At 34.9% G+C, this 23,973-nt stretch overlaps 1 protein-coding gene across 1 annotated transcript in view; it reads right to left on the bottom strand.

The window, feature by feature from the left end:
* The window catches only part of Fcp1 (RNA polymerase II subunit A C-terminal domain phosphatase Fcp1), a 130,523-nt gene that overhangs the window by 42,170 nt on the left and 64,380 nt on the right, over positions 1-23,973 (bottom strand). Inside the window, exons 4-5 of the mRNA XM_090408113.1 lie at positions 22,810-22,935; positions 850-1,094 (exon numbers count right to left, since the gene is read on the bottom strand). Coding sequence (XP_090264239.1) covers positions 850-1,094; positions 22,810-22,935 — 371 coding nt within the window. The remainder of the gene's footprint in view (positions 1-849; positions 1,095-22,809; positions 22,936-23,973) is intronic.

The raw sequence follows: 23,973 nt of genomic DNA, 5'->3' as shown, positions 1-23,973 counted from the left end.
TTTGAATAGTGTATAATGTTAAAAATATTAATGCAATATAATAAAAATTCTAAAATAACATATATATATTTAAATCATTCCCACATAAGAAGCTACAGGGCCTATAATGAATGCTGTGTGTGTGTGTGTGCATGTGCACACACTGGTATCAAGAGCAAAGTATCTGTGGATATTTCTTCTTAAAGAGCTGGAGGTTGCAGTTGGAAATGGAATATTGTGTTGAAATTTTGTGGGCCTAGTTGGCCAAGTGAATAATGTCACCATTGTTTAATCAGTAAACCATGGATTCAAATCCTGCTGTAGGTATGGATGTTTGTAATTATCTTTAGGTAGCAGATGATTTTCATCACCCTGTGTGAGATCACTATCTTGCTTATTGGAGGCCTATAAAGTGGTTTGCAAAGAGTGCAATGTCTGGTCTTTAATAATAGGATTATCTAACCTTCAGCTCATCCACAATACAATGTACTACAAGTTTATGTTAGTGTGGGTGGAATAAAAAAGATACACTTCTTTTGACTCAAGGATTTAGGACTGTTCTGGCCTGTTCCAGCATCGGAAGCTATTAGCAAGTCTCATCAATTCTTTTGCATGTGAAAAAAAGATGCAATGAAAATTAGTGAGTAGCAAAATTTAAACATGGTCCTGCTTGTAAAAAATGCATTACTCCTTTCTTCTCCAAATCTATCAAAAAGTCCTGCTATAACAGAATTCACACCCAACTTATTCACGTAGAATAATAAGAAAAGGAAAGAATTTCCTAATTAAATTTGGTACAAATCAAAGCAAGAATATACTTAGTAAAGAGAATAAAAGCTATTATAAAACATAATACATGGAAAATCTTACTTTAAATTTCCAGTTTTAGATGTAGGATTAAAACATTCATCTCTTGACAAGATTCGGTGTGAGAAATATTTTCCATTGCTATCTAAAATGTTGGCAATCGTGTGAGCATAAGGCCTGGCACCAAATGTACAAATATGGAGTTCGTAAAGCTTACTCATGGATTCCAGAAATTTTTTAGCACCAGGTCTAAGTCTAGTGTGATACCATGAAGATCTAGGACCATACAGCTGAAAATGGTATACCTCCTGAAAAGGAATGAAAGGGAGGAATTTTTGAAAATTTTTTTTTTAAACCTAGTAAAATGTTATAACTAAAATCATATAGGTTTGTTTAAAGATAGATTTTAGAAGGATCGGTTAATTTTATTTTTCCAAGGGTAAACAAATTGACCATGATAACATGATTTAAGAGATGGCACAAGGACCATGAACTGGAATAACAAAGTGATATAACAATGACCAAGCGATACCATTTGTCTAAGCTCTAATGTTTACTTTCATGTTTGTTGCAACCACCAATGTATGGTAACATGTTATACATGCATGAAATTGTGGTACAGTCTTTTAATTATGGAGTCAATACAAGCACAAGGGGTGCTTAAGGGTCAAAGCTATATAACTGAGAGGAGACCTCCACATAGCCTGTAAAGGAATGTGGAGAACCGACCAGGGCTTCTGACCTAATGTCCAATCCTCACCTTCTCGTGGTGCACCCTGTTGGGTATCTACTTGGATACTGAACGAACGAGGATGGGCTGGCAATTTGGGATTTAGCCGACCAAATTGTATTCTTATTGTGTTAAACCAAAATAAAAAATGATGGTACAACATGACAAAATTTCATGCCGGCTGGGGTGTCGCCCAGTTAAACAAGGTCCCTGTTGTTTTTGCCAGGGAACCAGTGCGAATAGCAAAAAGTCAGCTACTGGAACAAATCTGAAAACAAACCCCAACTCAACATCACCAGAGTTAAAGATCGGTACTATCAACGTAAGAAGCCTGAATGGCAAAGAAATGGAGCTAGCTGAGGAATTAGATAAGTACCAGATCGACATAATAAGGGTGACTGAAACAAAAAAGACCAAAACTGGTGAGATCTTTCTGTGCAATAAATACAAAATGTTATATTCAGGCAATGACAATCAAGGAAAAGAAGGAGTAGTCACAGTATTCAACACAAAATACGAGGCTAATCTTCTTGAATGGCAGTCAGTCTCAAGTAGAGTAATGTGGGCAAATATGAGAATGGGGAACTGGACAATGAGACTTATTTGTTCCTATGGTCCCACAGAAGGTTCTACTAAGGTAGAAGTGGAGGAATTTTTTGATGCTTTAGAAAAAGCAACTGACACAATGAAAAAGGAAAAGTTGGTCCTTGTTGGGGATCTAAATAGCAGAGTAGGAAATGATTGTCAGACATACAAAAATATTTTGGGAAAATTTGGAGAAAAGAGCAAAGCTAATAATAATTGCAAATATCTGTTGGATTTCTGCTCAGGACATGGACTGGTTATTACTAACACCATGTTCCAACATAAAAATGTGCACAAATTCACATGGAGAGAAGAGGCTAGGAATAAGAAAGTCTCATTGACTACGTTATTGTTGATAGTGATGTTTTCTCCCTGGTGCAGGACACCAGAGTGTACAGAGGATTTGAAATTGGAAGTGATCACTATTTAGTCTTGAGCAGGATAAAATTGAATTTCATATTGAAAAGAATAACATGTAAGAAAGTTTTAAAGCGAATAAAAGTGGAGCAGCTCTCAGATGTGAACTGTAGACTAAAATACACAAAGATTATTGAAGAAAAAATTAAAGAGTTTGAGAACAGGAATCAAACCTTGGAGATTCAGTGACAAACTCTGAAGAAAACATCGATTGATTCTGCCAGAGAGGCAGAATCAATCGATTCTGCAAGGATAAAAAAATCAGAACTTCCTGGTGGACACAGGAAGTTAAAAAGGCAGTGAAGGAAAAGAAGAAAGCATATCAAAAGTTCCTGTCAAATAAGTCAGCTTGTGCTCTTAGAGAATATAGAGACAAATGCAAGAATGCTAAATACCATGTAAAACTAGCTAAACAAAAGTCATGGGAGGACTTTGGCAAGAATATAGAAAATAAATATCAAGAAGGTGGCAAAACATTCTGGAGGTTGTTGAAAAAGCTTAGGAATGGAGGAAAGAGTGCTGTAAAAGGAGTTAGAGATGATAAAGGTGACATGAAAACGGGAGAAAAAGATATCTTTGAGGTATGGAGTAATTACTTTGAAAAACTGCTAAATGTAACAAGCAGTGATGACAGCACAGTGGTAAAAAACACTGACCAGGCATGCAGTCAGGAATACATATCCATACTTGAAGTAGAAAAAGCCATCAAAGGCAGCAGGAGTAGATGATATTCGACCAGAAATGCTGAAGTATGGTGGTATAAGAGCCTTACAGTACAGGAAGATGGTTTAATGTTAAATGTGATGTAAGACAAGGATGTACATTATCCCCTCTGTTATTCATTATCTATATGGTTCACATTATGAAGGAAAGTGGTATTCAACATGATATCAAAATTGGAGATGTTAATGTCAGCTCTTTGCTTTATGTGGATGATGTTATACTTCTAAATAAATCCGCTACAAGTCTGCAAGATTCTCTGACTAAATTGAATAGCTGTTGTAATAGAAGTGGTATGAAGGTCAGCAATAAAAAGACAAAGACAATGAAAATAGGCAGAATCATTGAAAATGTCAACTGTGTTGTGAATGGAGAACCTGTGGAACAAGTAAATCATTTCAGCTACTTAGGCACGATTTTTACTGAAGATGGTAAATTAAATATAGAAATAGACAACAGAATCAGCAAAGCTGGTATCGTGGGAAGTCAATTGAATAAATTCATATGGAATAAGAGAGAAATTAGTCAGAACACTAAGTTAGCTGTATACAAGACAGTGTTCAAATCAGTTTTAACTTATGGATCTGAGGGCTGGGTCAGAAGTAAAACACTTGACCAAAGACTAGAGACCACAGATATGAGAGATCTGAGAAAGATTATAGGAGTGAACAGATGGCATCAATGGCAATATCATATTAAAAAACGAGGATATTAGGAAAAAACTTGACATTGTCAGCATCTAGAAATGCGTTAGCGGAGCTAATCTCAGCTGGTATGGTCACTTAAACAGAATGGGTGAGGAAAGATTAGCAAAACAAGTGTTCTCTGCCAGGTTGGCAGCAAAACGACCCAGAGGAAGACTAAGATACAAATGGATTGATATGGTACAAAGTGCCTTAGACGATAGAAATATAAGATCTGATAATGTTGGAGTCTTGACAAGTAACAGACTGATTTGGAGGAAAATTGTAGATAGGAAGTTAGTAATGATGTAATATTTTTCATGTAGTACTATCATATCCTGTACACCCGTTTGAGGGTAGTACATGGCAGGAATTTGATGATGATGATGATACAAGCAGAAAGACATGAAATTTGAACTAGACAGTGAAACTGCAATTTGCATGAACTATTTACAAGTTAAATATTTTCTAGATATTAATATGCTTTTATCTAACATACTTGTACATAAACTGAAATTAAGTATTTTCTGATGTGGTGATCCAAAATAGAATATGAAAATTAAATTAGATTCAAATACCTATACCAAAGATAAAACATGGATAAAACAAAGTAATACATTCTTTAATTCTCAATATACATTACACATAATTATACAGAAATAGGCTTTCCTTTAAGCTGGGTTTAAAATGTATGTTACAACTCAGTTGTGTTAACTTTTATTGTTTGTAATGAAGCGTGAACTGATATAAATTATCCATAAACAATAATTTAACAGGAAAGACAAATAAAAGAATTTATGAAAACAAGAAAGTAGGTAGCACTTGATGTGGAGCCAGACTCACTTTTCACAATACATTCATGTGACAATTATCTTGCAAAGACAAGTGTTTGACTTGTCTTTGCATGATAATTGTATTTTTTAAGTAATAGTATGCCATCCTGGTTGGTAGAGTGGTTAGCATATCCGCTCTCTAGCCAAAAGGTTGCGGGTTCGAATCCCGCCATGGGCTTGGATGTTTGTGATTGTGGGTGGTGGAGATAGAGAGTTGTAGAGTAGATGCCCTCCATTGATGAGTCTTTGGACTCCGTGGCGGTGTTCAATAATAATAATAGTATTATAAGAATCTGCATTATGTACAATTTTCATACATTTGATTACATTAAGCTAATTCATGTTGTGAACTATGAAAATAAGCTTAGGAAAATACTATATTACAACTGCCCACTTACTTAAGGGCTAAAGGTGTTGGAAGAATAAGATGTATAGATCTACTATAGTATCTAATTAGGTTGTGCCAATTTTAATTTTAGTGTTTATAATGACTAGTTTATTTTGTAAATGAAATTATATAGAAAAGTACCATTATTATTTTTTATAAATAATATGTACTCTATTACATGTCATGCATGTATATATACGTGTAAGTTTAATATTGAACTAAATGAATGAATGCATTGATTTGATTAAAAATGTACTTATTGGAAAATAACTGCAATTTAATTCAAACGCATATATGATATGAAAAACATACATATTTTCTTGCACAGTTCAAGTGTGTGAGATCCAATGTTTTTAAGTGAAGCATGTAACTATTACACATAATGGCAGCTCATTTTTATTGCTTCATGACTGAAACGAAAACCAGAAGTGCATAGTGGAGCATGTGCGGAATGAAAAGAGTCCTATGTATTACTGTGAGAGAAAGAAGAGATTTTTGGAATGCAAAAGCAGATATTTATGAAGTGTTTCATATAGAAAGAATAACATTTAAAAGTTATCAATTGTTATATCGTGACAGGCCAACTATTGAGGTGGGGGAAGATGATACAGCAGATTGAGTTTTTAATTACTATGAAAAAAACAGTCTTTCATATAAAAAGAAACATAAATTTCTGAACCTTAAAGGAGATAAAAGTTGTGAAGAAAGTGAAGATGATTGGCATACGTTATGATTTTTAGAGAAAACTGGTAACTAAAATTGCAACCGTTTTGGAGATTCTTTAAAACAGAATGCTGTAGTATTCGAATTAAGGATTTCGGATCCTGAAGTTTTATTTCTAACTCTTTGGAAATAAAACTTCTCTAATGAATTTGTTGGCAGCCACCCGTGATGAAATAACTCAACAGTGAATGACGTTTTAAGGGGGGAAAAAGTGCAAATTATGCATAAAATTACATTTTTGGCATTACATTGAGTCTCAGAGAACTCAACAATCTATCTTGTTTACTCACCTATGGCAAGTGGATTTTTGGAGCACTGTAGGAAATACACCAAGGAGAAGAGGAATATCAACAAGTAATATGCAGTTGAACAGGGAGAGAGAGAGAGAGAGGGGGGGTGGGGAAAGAGCATTAATAAATGTAATGTTCTTCTAGAGAAGCTATTTGAGATGTGAGAAACTAGTTTTTTTTTTTTAATGTTTTTTTTTTAATAATCCAACAGGGAAAAAAAAACAGTATCTTCCAGAGATGGAAGAGTTTAAGGTGGTCATCCTTACTTGGATTCAGTTTATGTAGTACAGCTTTAACTATGACTATTAAATTATTTAAGGAATTTACAATGAGTACTGGAATATTAATTAAAAGAAACTTTAATAAATACTTCCTATATTTCAGCAATGTCACATTGCCATCTTCAACAGTAACATACAACTATGACGCGTGCACACAGGCACTACAAAAAGCAAATGAGGCAGGAGAGAAACTACTGTTATTCCTAGAGTTGTAATGGTGCCCCCTAGCAGGCTATATTGGGCTGACTTGGCTGTGCAAGTCAGCCCATCTCGTGATGCAAGCTCCCTAAAATTTGGGGCAGTCTCATGCACCCAAATTTGTTGAGGTTTGGAAAGTTTTTTTAGAGCCGAGGCTGATTTTATGAACAATCTTTCATATTTAAACTTGCTATGGTGTATTAATGTGGCTTTTTTCCAACGTATTCTGTGGTGGGTATCCAGAGCATGGTCTGCAAGCCCAGAGTGGCTGTATTGGTGAAAACGGATGTAGTCTTTGGACTACATTTGGACTACTGGAAATGGATGTTCCAAAATCCTAACATTTGCTGTCCTACCTGTTTGGCCAAAGTAGGACAGTTACAAACCATATAAAAAATTGGCATCCCTTATCCGCTACACCAAAGACCAACCATTTCCCGTAGATCTACCTGGGGTATACCAGGTCCCTTGCAGCTGAAAACTGTCCTACTTTGGCCAAACAGGCAGGACAGCAAATGTCAGGATTTTGGAACATAAAGACCACATCCAGTTTCACCAGTACAGCCACTATGGGTTTGCAGACCAAGCTCTGGATACCCGCCACAGAATACATTGGAAGAAAGCCACATTAATACACCGCAGCAAGTTTAAATATGAAAGATTATTCATAGAATCAGCCTCAGCTCTAAAAAACTTTCCAAACCTCAACAAATTTGGGTGCATGAGACTGCCCCAAATTTGGGAAGCTTGCATCATGAGAACATCAGCCAAGACAACCCAATATAGCCTGCTAGGGGACACAATTAGAACTCTAGGAACAACACTAGTTTCTCGCTTCTGCCTCATTTGCTTTTTGTAGTGCCTGCATGCACGTGTCATAGTTATATGTTCCCATTGAAGATGGCAATGTGACATTGCCGAAATATAGAAAGTATTTATTAAAGTTTCTTTTAATTAATATTCCAGTATACGTTGTAAATTTCTTAAATAATTTAATAGTCATGTGTTACCAATGTATAAGCCTTTCTACAAGAAGTACAGCTTTATTTTCATAGTGTTTATGAAAACTGGGTGTTTTATGAAAACTAGATATTTTCAGTGAACCCTGTGATTGGACAAAACTGCAGGATGGGTAAAACCTGATTTGTTTTAATCCTTGTTATGCATTCCTGATGTTCTTCTAAGCATACAAATGCCGATCTTCCTTCAGATCATAATATGACAGAACAAAAAAGAGGACAAACTGCATGGAAAAGTGGTTGAAGTTGGTTTTTAGAACAGAGAAAGAAATCTATCTTGTAAATTTGACAGAAAATGATTTGTAGATTTAAAGATCTGACTAATTGATCCAATAAACCTCTGGATGTACAAAATGAAAATCCTATTCATAGAACAAATACCATAATTATTATTTACAGTGTTTTAGTGGTATTTAACTTTTGAGAAAGAAGATGGCAAGTACTGATGTATTTCTCTGTGTTGATTTTCTTTCTTTATGATACCCAGATGGAATCTGGGTATCATAAACTGAGCAGATCTAAGAAAGGAAGGCAACTGTTGGTTTCTACCTTAAATTCTTTGATACACAGAATTTTTTTGGGTAAAATTTCGAATTCATAAAAGTTCTCACATGGTCAATTTCAATTAGCGATATGTACAAATTTCAAATAAAACTTACTTTTGCCTATGGTCCCAGCAGTGAAAAAGTAAAGGAATTCTTTCAGTCATAAAAGATCAGCTGACAAAGAGAAGGAATAGCTGATTATTGCTGGGGATCCAAGCAGTAAATAGAAAAGAAACCTACAGAGACACTGACAACCTGGTGAATAAGGCAGGCTAATTGGCAAGTATCTGGATTTCTCCTCAGGAAATAGCTTATTCATTGATGACATCAATGTTCTCAACAATAACAATGAATACATTGTTATTGTTGAATGTGTTATTTTTTGGATACAGTGTTTTGAGCAGAAACAAATATGAGTATTACACTAAAAAGAGAAATGTTAATGAACGTTTTAAAAAGTAACAAAGTGAAGCAGCTTTATGATGTTAACTGAACACTTGAATATATAAACATTACTGGATAGAAAATGATGAAGTTTGAAAACAAGAATCAAATCTTTGAGACCTAATGGAAAACTATAAAAAGTACATAGTAAAGTTGTCTGTAAAAATAATAAAAGAAAGAAAGAAACCAAGATTCATGGCAGACTCAGCAAGTTAAAGAATCCCAGAAAAAGAAGAAATCATTTCTCTAGCAAGTTACACCATGCGAAAAAGTACTAAACAAGTAATAGAAAAAACTCTGTATGAAAGAAACAAAATGCTCTGGATGCTATTGAAAAGATATGAAGGAAGGAAAAACCACAAAAATAATCACAGATAATAAAGTTGACAAAAACTGAAGATAAGAATATTTTGGATGCCTGGAGTAATATTAACTGAATGAGTATGAAGTAACTTGCTGGCCTGGCTGGTTAAGTGGACAGCATTTCTACTAATCACCCAATGGGGGTCTAAGCATGAATTCCACTTTGGGCAGAGAAGCTTACGAGTTTCTTTGTGGTAAATGATGTTCATCACCCATGTCAGCCCATACCCTACCTATTGGAAATCTGAAGTGACTTGAAAGAATTTCATGTTTGATCTCTAGACACATGATTTCATAAACCTTAGATCACACACAGTATTAATGTACTATAGACTTGCAACTTTTTGTGGATAGATACAAATTTAAAAAAAAAAATTACCCTGAAAAATTATCAAATGATACAAGCAGACAGATAATATAAGCAAATAAGATGGATAGATATATCGTATATCTATCTATCATATCATACATCAAAATCTGAACTATTATATAGATGGAATTAGATGCTATTTGACCAGAAACTGAAATATGGTGATATATATTATAATTTTTATAGTGGCTATACTCAAAAATTCCGAATCATATTCCAGGTGACTGGAGCTCTTATATAGGGTGTCCCAAAATTCATGCAAAATTTAAATTTAGCGCCATTTGTGCGTGTTGCCAACGAGAAAAAAAAGACAGCGTGACAGCTGACAGTTCAGGGTTATTAAAAATGGACCACACACAGCGAAGAGAGAGTTCGTTGAATGGATTATGGAACAACAACAAGTGGATGCTGATTTTTCGAACAAAATCATCTTCAGCGATGAGGCTCATTTTCATCTTGATGGCTTCGTTAATCGACAAAATTGTCGCATTTGGGGTTCAGAAAATCCACGAGTGATTGTTGAGAAACAAATGCATCCACAACGTGTCACTGTTTGGTGCGGATTTTGGGCTGGAGACATCATCGGTCCATTCTTCTTCGAAAGTGCGGCTGGTAAGGCAATAACAGTTAATGGTTCGCTATCGCGACATGATAATCCAGTTTTTTGTGCCTAACTTGCAAGATATGGAGGTGGACGACGCGTGGTTTCAACGACAGTGCCACATGCCATACAGCCCGAGAAACAATTCGATTACTGCATGAGTCATTTCCTGGTCATGTAATTTCCTTGGTGATCAGAATTGGCCGCCCAGATCATGTGACTTAATGCCGTTGGACTATTTTCTTTGGGGTTTTTTGAAGTCTAAGGTTTATGCCAACAAGCCCATGACCACCCACACCTTGAAGGAGGAAATTGAGCGCTGTATCAACGAAATTCAGCCACATTTATGCAAAACGGTCATGGAAAATTTTGACAAAAGAATGCCTATGTGCCAGCAAAGCCATGGAGGCCATTTACCCAATATGCTATTCCATGCATAACCCTATACTGTATACTTTATGAATCAATAAGAAATTACAATTTTTAATTAAAAACCTGTGTTTTCTATCAAAATTACTTCTTGCGTGAATTTTGGGACACCCCATAGTATTCAGTGTTCATCTATAAAAAGGAAAATAAAACTGCATAGGAGAATTATAAATATCCTTAATATACAGCCTTATTGAATGTTCCAGATAAGATTTATGTAAGCAAGGAGCTAAGAAAAAACTAGAGAAATAACAAGCTAGATTCAGGCCAAATAAGGATTGTTCAAGATCAGATTTTTACTTAAAATATTTCTACTATTATTATAGATCATAATTATGAAGGAAAGCAGCAACATTATATTAAAAATCAGCTCTTTACTTTATGCAGATGATATTATGCTCTAAATTAATCCATCACAAATCTGCAAGTCTCTAACTAAATTGAATAACTGCAGTAACAAATATAGTATGAAAATCAGCCATTAAAAGACAAAACTATTATTATCATTATACAGCATCTCCAGAGAGTGTGATGCCTTGCTGTGAGAGGCCTGCACTCAACATTATCAACACAATGCCTATCATACTTTTCTTAAAGTTGTTAATCAATAAAGCACTTACAACCACCCTATTCCATTCATTCACCACTCTCAAGGCAAAAAATAAAGTTCATGGAGTGAAATCTTGTTTTCTCCCATCTACTCAAGTATTAGAAAATTTAACACACATACTATAAAACCCTTTTAGTAACTTACATTTCTATCATATCTCCTATTCTCTGTCACCTAGATAAACTTTGTAATCAAATCTTCAGTCTATCCTCATAGGGACAGACTGAAGGTTCCTCTCGGTTGGTTTAATGATGTCTTTTGGTTGGAAAGATCCGAGTTCAAATCCTATATAGGACAAGAAGAACTTTGTTTTTCAGTTGAAGGTGAGTTAGCTGGTCTCATACAGAAGTGGCAGGGTTTTCCTCCCACAAAACACACAAACAGGACATAATTAACAATTAACAGATATAATACACTGGAAACTTGAGTTACTTCAGTTGTAAATCCATAATAACCAAATAATTAATTAATCTCCCACCTCTTTTGAATCATCTCTGCCACTTCTAAATTCCTAAGAAACCCAGGAGACTCGAACAGTCCAGATATGTCAAATCAAAGCCTTATACTGTTAGTATTTCTTAATATCCAAGTGACTGATAGTAATTTTGCCCACTCTTGCAGTATGTCCTCTAAACTTCAGTTCTCTGTCCACCATGACTCCTAAATTCCCTGGCTCATCAATTTAATGCAGTGCAATTCCATCTATCAATGTACAGCCTGCAGTTTTTTCATCCCAAACTGCATAACACTACACTTTGACACACTGAATAGGCAACCATTATCTTCCCCCCTCCCCAATATTCTATTTAGATCTCTACATCATCTTTATTAACTTCTGCTCTCCCCTGTTTAGCATTAATGGCAAACGATTGAAATCCAGCAGTATCACATGTAGCCAATTCCTTTATCCAACTTAGCTGTTATTTGATTATAAAAAGTGAATAAATTACTGACAAGACCTCCCTTTCACTCTCTCTCTTTCTCAAAGCCATTTATCTTCCATAGAGTATCATAATACTCTATGGCTCTTCAACAAGCAACCAATGGTTATGGAGATCTGATCAGAGTAGCGTCCCTTCCTATTCCAGATGTATCTGTCCTAAGCATCCAATGCCACTTCACCACTATAAACCAATTCTGTTAAGGTTGTTTTGTTAATCCATCTCCATCAAGGCCCACTTCTGAAGAACTTCTGGATCACTTAACATAATCTTATTTACCAACCAAATGCTCTGCAATCTGAAAACATGGCCAGACTATTGTAGCCTTTCCTTACACAGGATAGTGCAAATGTATTTTATCATCACTGGCAAGTAAGAGGAAGAATGACTATGGAAGATTAACCTTAATGAGTGATGATGGCCATGAGGAGACAGAAGCAAATAAAATAGTTAAGTTACTGAGTGACCACTTTGTAAGGATATATCATCCTAGTGAGGTTACAGCTTTAACCTATGTGACAGACACTAATGTGGGAATAGAGGTGGATGAATTGGAGGTTCTTAAGATACTGCAGAATCTCAATGCAAATCAGCTGTGGGATTGGATTGGATTTCAGCTAGGGTTTTGCAAGAATGTGCAAGGAAACTGGCAATGCCTTTGGCTAAGTGGTTTAATTTAAGTCTCAGTTTTATTTAATTCTGGCAGATTTCCAAGGGAGTGGAAAGATGGCAAAATTATTCATTTGCATAAGGGAGGTTCTAAGACTACAGTAGCAAATTATAGACCAATCAGTATCTCACGCATGGTGGTATTGTATGCCCACACTTCATAGAACTGAGTTTGGCAATGTGTCAAGAATAGTCAATTCATGCTGAAGGGGAGAAAGAAATAAAGGATGTATGCATTGGTCAACAACACGAAAAATCACGTGCTTTATACGTAAATTTTCCAACTGTAGTGCAAGCAAAATAGTTACCACTTTAAGAACTAGAATTTTCATAAAAGAAAAGCTAATTTTCCGATGTATAACAATAAACACTCATCCCACAAAACGCATTGATTACCGTAATATTGGAATGGATTCTCCTTCTTCTGGCATGCGCAGAAGTGCCGAAGGGTTTCACATCTGTGGGCGTACATTAACAGTACCAGAAAAATTGGTAAAAAAGAGAATTCAAGAATGGGTAGATAAAAGTATGATACTGTATGAGGGTCAACAAAGGGTTGATCATGCCTTAGTAATTTACTAACTTTTTATAATAGAGTAACAGCTGAGTTGGATAAAGGAAATGGCTACACAATGATTTTGCAAAGGCATTTGACAGAATACCACATGGAACTCTGTTACGCAAATTAGAACAAACGGGAGATGGATATGACACTGGTTAAGTGGATAAGAGGGTGGACAGATATCAAAAAGTGGTATATGGAGGGGCAGAATTAAGGCAAAACAGGTGACTAGTAGTGTGCCACAAGATTCAATGCTAGGACCATTGCTGTTTAATTTGTATGTAAATGATATAGGAAATAACCTGAAGGGAAAAAGTCAGTTGTTTGCTGATGGTGTGAAATTAAGTAGGGTAATAATTAATCAAGGTGATGTTGAGTGCTTGCAGGACGACGTAAATAGGCAGTCAGTATGGGCAAAAGTTAATGGTATCAGTTTAATGTCGAGAAATGTAAAGTTATGCATTTTGGGATAAACAGATTACAAGCAGGAAATAGATGAAGCTAGAGATTTAGGTGTGGCAGTAGACAGAGAGTTAAAGTTTATAGAACATATCGTTAAGGTTGCTAAGGTAGCCCATAAGATTACTTGGCTATTGAAGAACACATTAACAAGCAGAGATAAGGAAGTTGTCATTCCTCTTTACAAGGCCTTGATATGCCCACATCTGGATTATTGTGCTCAAGTCTGGTCACTTGGGTTTCTTTGGGATGAGGAAGCGGTGGAGAGGATTCAGAAGCTAGAGACCAAGATGATGAGTGGCCTGTGGAATGTTCCCTATAAGGATAGAATGAAGGTGTGTGGATTGCAGAAGTTGGTTGATAGGAGAAAAAGAGGGGATATGATGGAAACATTTAAGTTGCTTAAAGGGTTTTATAGAATAGATGCAGAAGAATTGCATTCTCAATACTGACAATCAAACCTAGTTGACTCCTAACATCATCAATTTCAGCAATCAGGGTATTCATTTCTCCTGATTTGTGAATAAGGCCAAATCATCAGCATAATCCAGATCAGATATTTTCCAGTTCTTTCCTTGCAGCAGCTTGCACATCAACTACAAAATCAATTACAAGGCTAAATAAAAAAATTAACAGTTTATTTGGCACACCCATTTTTAATTCCAGTTATTCTAAACTAAGCACTAGTTGATATGCTTTATCAACTTTAACAGGAGTCTTGTTGTTATATATAAAAACAGTCATAATGCTAATAAATTTATCAGGTATTCCATAAATTTTGTCCATCAGTTGAATTAAGTCTTTTTGAAGTCAACAAAACATGCAATAAAAATCTACATGCTGAACTTTCAAGTTAAGGGACTGTGAATGTTAATTAATACTGTTAGTTTTTTATGGAAATTATATTAAATTTTATTTTTAAACTTTTAGCTTTTTTATATTATGCATATATATATTGAATAATAATTAGGTTATACCTAAATTTGAACAACAGAATAGAAAAGCAATCATTTAACAGTAAAGTACAAACTCATAAATGAGCTTTACAAAAAAATAAATAAATCTTTTTCTTATCAGTAAATAGCATATACAGTTTATTTGTTTTTTTTTCAAGAATGAGGTGTTTGTTCCTTGCAAGGAACATTTCAATTGGAAAAGATTTCCTCAAATATGATATAAAAAGTTAGTTACAGTGAATACAGAGGACTCGGTCTGAAGACTGAACCCCATATGAATGAAGCAGATTTCTCATTGTATTCACCAGTAAAAATAAATCAAAACTGAATATGAGGATATGAATTCCAGAAACCAATTCTCTTATACTAGCTTGACTGCCATCTGTGATAACAAGGATTATATGAGTGCCTCAGGGGAAAAAGGGGTCAATTATAACAAAATATGCTACTCTTCAAACTCAATGTGTGCATAGAGAGAAAACATTTACCTACAATTGCAAATGTAAAATCTGCAATAATATTCTGTTAACTCTTAATGAGAAAGCCCTCACAATGGATGGGACTACAAGAGCTGGAGAAAACACGGGAAACAGTGAAATTGAACATTTTAGGCTTTGCAGAAATAAGGAGAAACTCAGAGTAGATAATTAACTTGAAAAGGAGAAACTTGTTCTACCATACTAAAGAAACCAAAAGTCATTATGGAGTAAGATTCTTAATCAAAGAGAAATAGAAACCAAACATAATAGAACTTATAAGACACTGAATGAAAATACTCTGAAAATTAAGACATCCAAGGTATATGGTAACAACTACAATCTAGGCCTATGCACCAACAAACTCTCATAGTGATGTAATACTGTAGATGACTTCTACAACATAACAGATGTTGTTTACGAAGACAATCATATTCAGTTTTATAAGAGATTTTAATGTCTCAATAGGTGAGTTTTCCATTGGTTGTCTGGCTTTGAATCTCGAAACCTCAAAGAGAAAAGTTAGTTCACTTTGCAGGAAATAAATCCCTGACAGCAACAACTCCCTTCTTTAAACTAAAAGAGCATGAACATGGTGTTCTCCAAATAATTCAGCAGCTAAAATATATTACATACTAGTTCAAAATACAAAAACTACCCAGAAGACAAAATTAATAAATTTAAAATAAATTTAACTAGATTAGTTAGATCCACTATCCAGACCTGCCTTAACATAAACAGAAATAAACAATTCAGGAAAAAGCAGGGTCTGAAAGTAATTGAGAATAATATTAATGCACATAAAAATAATCTCAACAAGGAGCTATACAAAATATATCTGAGGAAACACCTGCCTATTCTTCAGTCAAATGCAAAACACAGAATCTCAAATAAAACAATTATTAACAAGCACTCATGGAAAAAAAAAAAGTTCTAACCAGAAATACTGAAGTATTAACAAAATGAGAAACCTGAAGTTTACAGTAGTACTGGGAATAACTCACTACAAAATAAAATGCAATAGAATGAACTCAACAAATTAGTAAAAAGAAAAATTAAAAATACATATGGAATGCTATCAATTCATTATTATTATTATTGCACCAGCACTTTCCAAGTGGCAGCTTAGCTTGCTAGCTCAATAAATTTGGCTTTTCTTTACACAAGGTTTCACTGCTATCCAATGAATGTTCAGATTAAAATCACCCACAATGAGAGTTTAGCACCCATTAGATTTATATGCCAATGCATTTCATCACTGCTAGCAGCTGATTCACTAGCTTTGTAGCAACATCTATCCTGCATTGATCTTGTTACACTCATTGTGGAAGATACAAACTATTCAAACAATATCTGCTATACTTTGAACTCCTTCACCGATCAAGCACTCACAATTGATTTTGGCAACTTATTCTGCTCATTCAGCACTCTCTAAGTGAAAAATCTAGTCTGCACAGTCTTGCTTACCACATTTACTTGATTTCCAGGGATGACTTCTACCATTCTAACCAAGTGCTGAAATATTTTCTCTGTATGAATCCTATAAAACCCTGTTAATAACTCAAACATTTATATCACATTCCCTCTTTTTTTTTTCTTCTTTTCCTATCAACCTGCACTCTTCGATTCTATTGCCAACAGGAAGCACTCCACAGACCACTCATCATCTTGGTCACCCACTTCTGGATCCTCTCCACCAATTTCTCATCCTAAAAACCCAGGTGAACAGAACCCGAGCACAATAATCCAGATGTGGACTTCGTAAAGAGGAATGATAACTTCCTTATTTCTGCTTGTTAATGTTCTTCAATAACCAAATAACCTTGTCACCTTAGCAATATGCACTCTAAACTTCAACTCTCTATCCAGTGCCACCCCTAAAATCTCTAGCTTCATCAATTCCTGTAGTAGTATTTCATCAATGTGGTACATAACTTGAAACTTTTTAACCCCAGAATGCACACAATTACACTTTTCCACATTAAGCTGTCATCTACTAACTTTTACTCAGCTTATTTAAATCATCCTGCCAGCTCTCTACATTGCCTCGATTAACTACCGTATCGGCAAGGACATGTACATAAGTCCATAATCATATGGATGCGAAGTGCCTATTGAAGTCATATAACCTTTGGATATTATAGAAATAATATGGATATGAAGTGTGTAGGTATATTTTGATATATTTTATCTGTGTGGCCATTCGGGTGGTTAACTATTACCATGCCCAATTTTTCATCATCTGCAAACAACTGAATAAATTTCCTTTCAAATTATATCCTATATCATGTATATACAAATTACACTGTAGTAGCAGTCTAAGCACAGAGACTTGTGGGACATCACTATTAACCTGCATTCTTTTGGTTTCTGCTCCTCCATATACTACATTTTGATATGTGTCCATCAGCTACCCTTGGATCTAATATCCACAGTTTCTTTATCCAACTCAGTTACCAGTCTATTATAAAAAGTCAGTAAATTACTAAGGCATGACTGACTCTTCACAAAGTCATGCTGCTCTCGTAGTGTATCACATTCTTACCTACTTATTCCTGAGTTATGTCTTTGATCAAATTTTTCATTACTTTTCCCACAACTCCAGAGATAATGATTGGTTTATAATTCGGTCCTGTAGTCTTAAGAGCCTTCTTTATGCAAAGGAATTATTTTGTCCTCCGTTCATTCCTTTGGGACTTGACCAAAGCTGAGACTTATGCTAGTCAGAGGCAGTGTCAGTTCCTTTGCACATTCTTGTAAAATGAAAGCTGATATCCCATCTAATCCCATGGATGTATTTGCATTAAGATTCTACAATATTCTAATACTTCCAATTCATCAATCTCTATTCTCACATCAGTTTTCATCACATCTCACATATCTTCACTTAGATAACATTCTTCCTTTTACTTGCTAAATAGCAAAAGAATTCTTCAGGCCTTTCTTTGGCCTACTTGGCTAATTTCTTCTCATAATCTGATTGTGCCTTCCTTACCATGCTGGTATATACTCTCCAGAACATTATTTATTTTATTATTATTATTTTATTTTTTTTTTGCGGCTCCTGATTATAGGTACTACTCATTCATCTAAATCCTACTTGATTTATCTTCCTTCCCTTTGGTATACAGTCATGAGGTGAAGCTTAAAAACAGATATCTAGAGAAAGCTGGGATATGGACCACATTTTTTTTAGATAAAGTTAAGTTTGATTTTAAATTTGAAGGATTTACAGTGAGATGGTTTGATGCTAAATCAGGTATAAATAGTTTTTTACTTCAAGTACATGATGTTATATTCACACACACACACACACACACACACACACACACACACACACACACACACACACACACACACACACACACACACACACACCTGATATTATTATTTAAGTCTCATCATCATCAAATTCCTGACATGTACCCTTAAGGGGTGTACAAGATATTATGATAGTACAACATGAAAAACTTACACCATTACTAACTTCCTATCAACAATTTTCCTCCAAATCAATCTATTATCTGTCAAGACTCCAACATTATCAGATCTTATATTTCTATCTTCTAAGGCACTTTTTATTGTATCAATCCACCTACATCTTAGTCTTTCTCCTGTCAACCTGGCAGAGAACACTTGTTTTGTTAATCTTTCCTCTCCCATTCTGTTTAAATGACCATAAAAGTCTTTGGTATGCAATTACCTAACTAAATTAGGTAATTGCTCTATCTAGACACACACAAACCCTGATATTATTATTTAAGGCATCTCCATGGAGTCCAGAGCCTCATCACATGAGACCCAAATCAACCATCATACACACAAATCCTATCACACCTCTCCTCGAATTCATTCACCGTTAAGGAACTCAGAACCACTTCTGGCAATCCATTCCACTCACCACTCTCTATGCAAAAAAATCTAGTCTGCACACCCCTATTAATCACACTCTTACATAACTTCCATGGATGGCCTTTAGTTCTCTGACATATATTTTTTGCTTGCATCAATTTTATAAAACCCCTTTAATATCTTAAAAGTTTCTATCATGCTCCCCCATCCTTTCTCCTCATCAACTAAGCTTTGTAACCTAAAAACCTTCAACCTATCCTCATAGGGATTATTCCACAGACCTGTCACAATCTTGGTAACTCTAAATTTTTTTTTTTTTTTTTGACCATCTCCTGGTCCCCAAGAAACCCAGGTGACCAAATCTGTGTGCAATAGTCAAAATAAGGCCGAATCATAGCCTTATAAAGAGGGATAATAACTTCCTTATCTATTCTTATCACTGAGCTATTTTACCAACTTTTGCAATATGCCCTCTGAACTTTAACTCTTTGTGCACCATTATCCCCAAGTCCATAGTCTCATTAATTTCCTGCAAACCAATACTATCAATATGATACACCATATGCAACATTATCTACCAAAAGTGCATAACCTTAACATTTTGTAACATTAAACTGACAATCATTATCCTTTGCCCACAATGCCAATTTATTTAAATCATCGTGCAGGATATCTACATCACCTTTATAACTATTGTGCATTGCATCATCAGCAACCAACTGAATACCTCCTATTAAATCTTTCCCTATGTCATTGATATACAAATTAAAAGAGTAGTGGCCATAATACCAAACTCTGAGGTACTCCACTGGTCACAGCATTCTTCTAGACTCCACCCCACCATATACTACTCTCTGGGGTCTGTCCATCAGCCATCCTCCATCCATACTAGCCTCATATTCATTCCCATCCTCTCCAGTTTTTGTAATAGTTTCATGTGGTATTCTGTCAAATGCCTTGGCAAAGTAGACCAGTATTATGGTGTGGCCATTACCTTTATCCAATTCTGCTGTCATTTTATTATAAAACGTGAATAAGTTTCTAAGACAGAACCTATCCTTTACAAAGCCTTGCTGCTCACTATAGAGTATCACATCCCTATCTATCCACTGTAGTATTTTACCTTTCACCAAATTTTCCAATACTTTAATAACCACTCCCGATATATTAATTGGTTTGTAGTTTGCTACCTCTGTCTTGGAGCCACCTTTATGTAATGGCACTATCTTACCCTCTTTTCAATCCCTTGTAAACTGCCAGAGATGAGATTTAGACTGAACAACTTCATCAGAGGAAATGTCAATTCTCTTGCACATTCACATAGTACACATGTATGTGGATAGCTGATATGCCATCCAGTCCCACTGCTGTGTTCACATTCATATTTTTCAATATGCTGAACACATCCTGTTCATCTACCTCAATTTTGATATGTTTCTCTGTAACATCAAAAACTGTAAAATTTCCACCTGGATGATCCCATCTTTGCAAAGTGATCATTCAGCAACTCAACTATTTCTTTTGGCTCAGTCACCTTTCCTACCTTAAGCACTGTTTAAAGCCATTCTACTATAGTCATTTTTCCTCTTACTTGCTACATAACGAAACAACTTCTTCAGGTTTACTTTGGCCTGTTTGGATAATTCTCTCCCACAGTCTGATTTGGCCTTCCTTACCAGTGGCAGCTCGTGGCTTTAAATCGTGGGAGTGCTGCAACTTTCGAAATATACATACACACTGTAAGTACAGTGTATATGCGTTTGGATAAAATATCAAAATTATGGTAAAAATTTTAAAAAAAAAATTAAACATGAAAAAATATTGTTTATTATCGATAAAATTATACAGTTTAGTATAATTCAAAATTACTTAAAAATAAAATTCATTCCTTTAATTACAATTAAAGGAATGGATATTTTTTGGACATTACAATTAAATCCTTTAATTGTAATGTCCAAATATTTAAAGAGACAGAGTAAACATGATAAGCACTACGAACACTCTACTACTGGTGCAAACTGTATATAAACAACAGTGAAACTGCGTGACAGACAGTGCCGTATTACGCTAATAGCTTGCATCTCACTATGACATGCATATGCTTGCGCGAGTAGCAATATGACACTGTGGTAAACACAGTGCTACGAAGCGTCTTTCGCCCTCCTAAGTGCTACAAGATGGATTTTTATTATTTTTTTATGCAAAATAAGAGAATTGTATAGGATTGTTGATGATAAAATTAAATATTATAAGCAAATATAAATTAATTAATAAATATGTTTATATATCGAGAAAAATTGAGGGTGCTGCAGTTCCACAGTGCCTATGCACGAGCAGCCCCCCTGTTCCTTATCATACTAGCCATTCATCTTGCTTCACTTTGTATTACTCATGAATATGCTGATTGCTATTTTCTTTATATTTTTCTTTTTTTTGCAGTTCTTGCTTTATATCCCTACTCATCCACTTAATTCCAACATGGTTTATCCTCCTGACCTTTGGTATGCAGTCTGATACTGCTACTCTCAAGCAAATCTCTGACCACTCGCCATGCACTACAGACATTCTTTCCTTGTGGCCTCTCAAGCCATGGCACTGTTCCAAGATTACTCCTGAGTCCTTCATAATCACCAGTCTTATTGTTGAACATAAATCCTTTGTTGACAGAGAACTCCACATGTTTGGCAATTTGTGGAGTTCTCTATTATCAGATCCAATACCCTCAAACCACTTGTCCCCTCTTCATCATGTTGTTTCATGTAATTATTCCTTAGCAAATGTATAAATCCCATTTCCATCCTCCTATGCCCCCTTTTCTCCATCCAATTGATGTCCCCCCCACAGTTAAAGTCTCCCATAATAATTGTTTGATCTACACTCATTGTGCTGATTTGCCGATACATGGCATCTACATCTTCCTGTGGACTTCCTGGTATACAGCAGCACCCAATAATGTATTTTGTCCTATTTGCCTCTATCCCACACCAGACAGCCTCAGATGAACCATCTCCTTATATGAAAGTCAATTAAAAACAAAAAGACAAAAGCAATGAAAACTGACAGGAAAACAATAAACATTAATTGCATTAATAAATTTAGTTTAATCCTTTACACATGTGTAAGCAAACAAACATTGGGTAGTGGCCCTTCTCTTAATGCACAGCATTATACATGTCCACAAGGAGATGTGCTTTGCATTATGAGAGATACTAAGACAAGTGATGAGAGCTTAGTTCACCTTTACCACGAATTGCCTCAGTCCTAAAGATACTTCAGGCATAAACTTTGTTTGCTTACACTCGGATAAAGGATTAAACTAAATTTATTATAGTCTAACCAAGTGGAAAAAAACTTCTAACATTAAGAATAAGAAAAACATTTTAATTACTTAGGTGCAATTTTTACTGAAAGTGGCAAATTAGGTATGGAAATAGAAAAAATAATTTTAAGAGCACTTTAAAATAATACTTTTAAGTCTTAAAATGTTACTTGAATACCTTCTTCATTCTTACAACCATAGTATAGTTATAACTGCAGTATATATGTCTTACAACAACTATATATATGGCTTCAAAAGTGCATGCTAGGATTCATTCTCTCTCTTGCTTTTATCCCCTCCCCTATTACAATTTTGAATAGTTTCTCTTTAAGCATCATGATTAATGATCAGAGCACAAACACTTTTGTGTTCTGAAGATGATTTGAATCTCAAGCAAAATACCAGTAACTTATTAAATTCCATCATTTCTTTTGTTTTTATGTTGTGGGTAATGCTGTTAAACAAGTTTACATTACCTTATACCTGAAAAGAATATCCATCAATAATCACTACATAAATTTTAACATTTACATACTCCTACCTACATAATATATTCATACCTTTAAATTAGGAGGCACATTATCATTTGTAGTATGAATTAGAGTTTGATCTAGGTCAACCAATAAAACCAGCTTTCTGCTCTGCAAAAGACGCTGTTCATCTGCTTGGCCTAGTTTTTGAGCTTGCTAAAAAATATAAAAATAAATAATTAACATAAAACTGACATATTTCATTACAGGACATTGATTATTGGAAAATATTTTCATAGTTTTATTGTATTTTTATTATATTATTTTCACAATGTATTGAGTTAACAACCTCCTTTACAACCACAACCAAAAACTTATAAAGAATGATTATTTTATTAGTTTTCACTTAAAAAAAAAAAAAAAAAAAATATATATATATATATATATATATACTGAAGCAATTTTTGAATCAAATTAGCTTTTCAATCAAGCTTCCCACCCCATTCTTTCTAGAAACAAATAACTTTACAAAAAAGATAACTATGTAAATTATATTTTCGTGATACAATAGGAAGTCATGAAAATCATTTGTGTGGGTTATAAAATTTATGGGCATTTAACATCTTAGTATGAACTAGTCATAAAAATGCTTTTCATAACAGATTCGATCATCTGTCGGAACGAGATTATCATTCATTATTAACAAGATCTAGAAGCATTGTACTCCACTAGTTACACTAATACCATTATCCTATTGTAGTGTTTTGTAATAGGATAATGGTATTAGTGAAACTGCATGTAAGATCTGGATAAGTGCTTGTTACTGCCATTGTTATCAAAATTAAATTAAAACTGATGATTTTTTATGAGATTTAATGTATTATTATTATTATTATTATTATTCCTGATACCTCCAAGGAGTCCGAAGACTCATCGCGGGAGGACATCTTCAACTGTCTCTACACCTTATTTCTACTACGAATCAACGCCATCTACCGCCCACCTCCAACACCACCACAACTAGTAATTTTTGTCTGTAAATTGCGTGTGTTCTGAAGGGCCGATTTGTATGTATGCGGGATGAAAAACCCGAGTTTCCGGGAGAAAAAACCCTGCTACCTCCATATGAGATCGGCTAACTCACCATCGATTGAAATCGACCAGATAAAGATTCCTCCCATCGCGACGAGAATCGAACTTAGGCCTATTCCAATCGAAGGGCGCAATGTACCGTCGTTCTTCCAATTGCGCTAC

Source organism: Typopeltis vanoorti, chromosome 18 (genome assembly GCF_054136105.1).
Source record: "Typopeltis vanoorti isolate ZY-2024b chromosome 18, IOZ_Tvanoo_1.0, whole genome shotgun sequence".
NCBI classification, from domain to species: domain Eukaryota; kingdom Metazoa; phylum Arthropoda; class Arachnida; order Uropygi; family Thelyphonidae; genus Typopeltis; species Typopeltis vanoorti.
The sequence above is the reverse complement of the archived record's forward strand: the minus strand, read 5'-3'. Positions and strand labels throughout refer to the sequence as shown.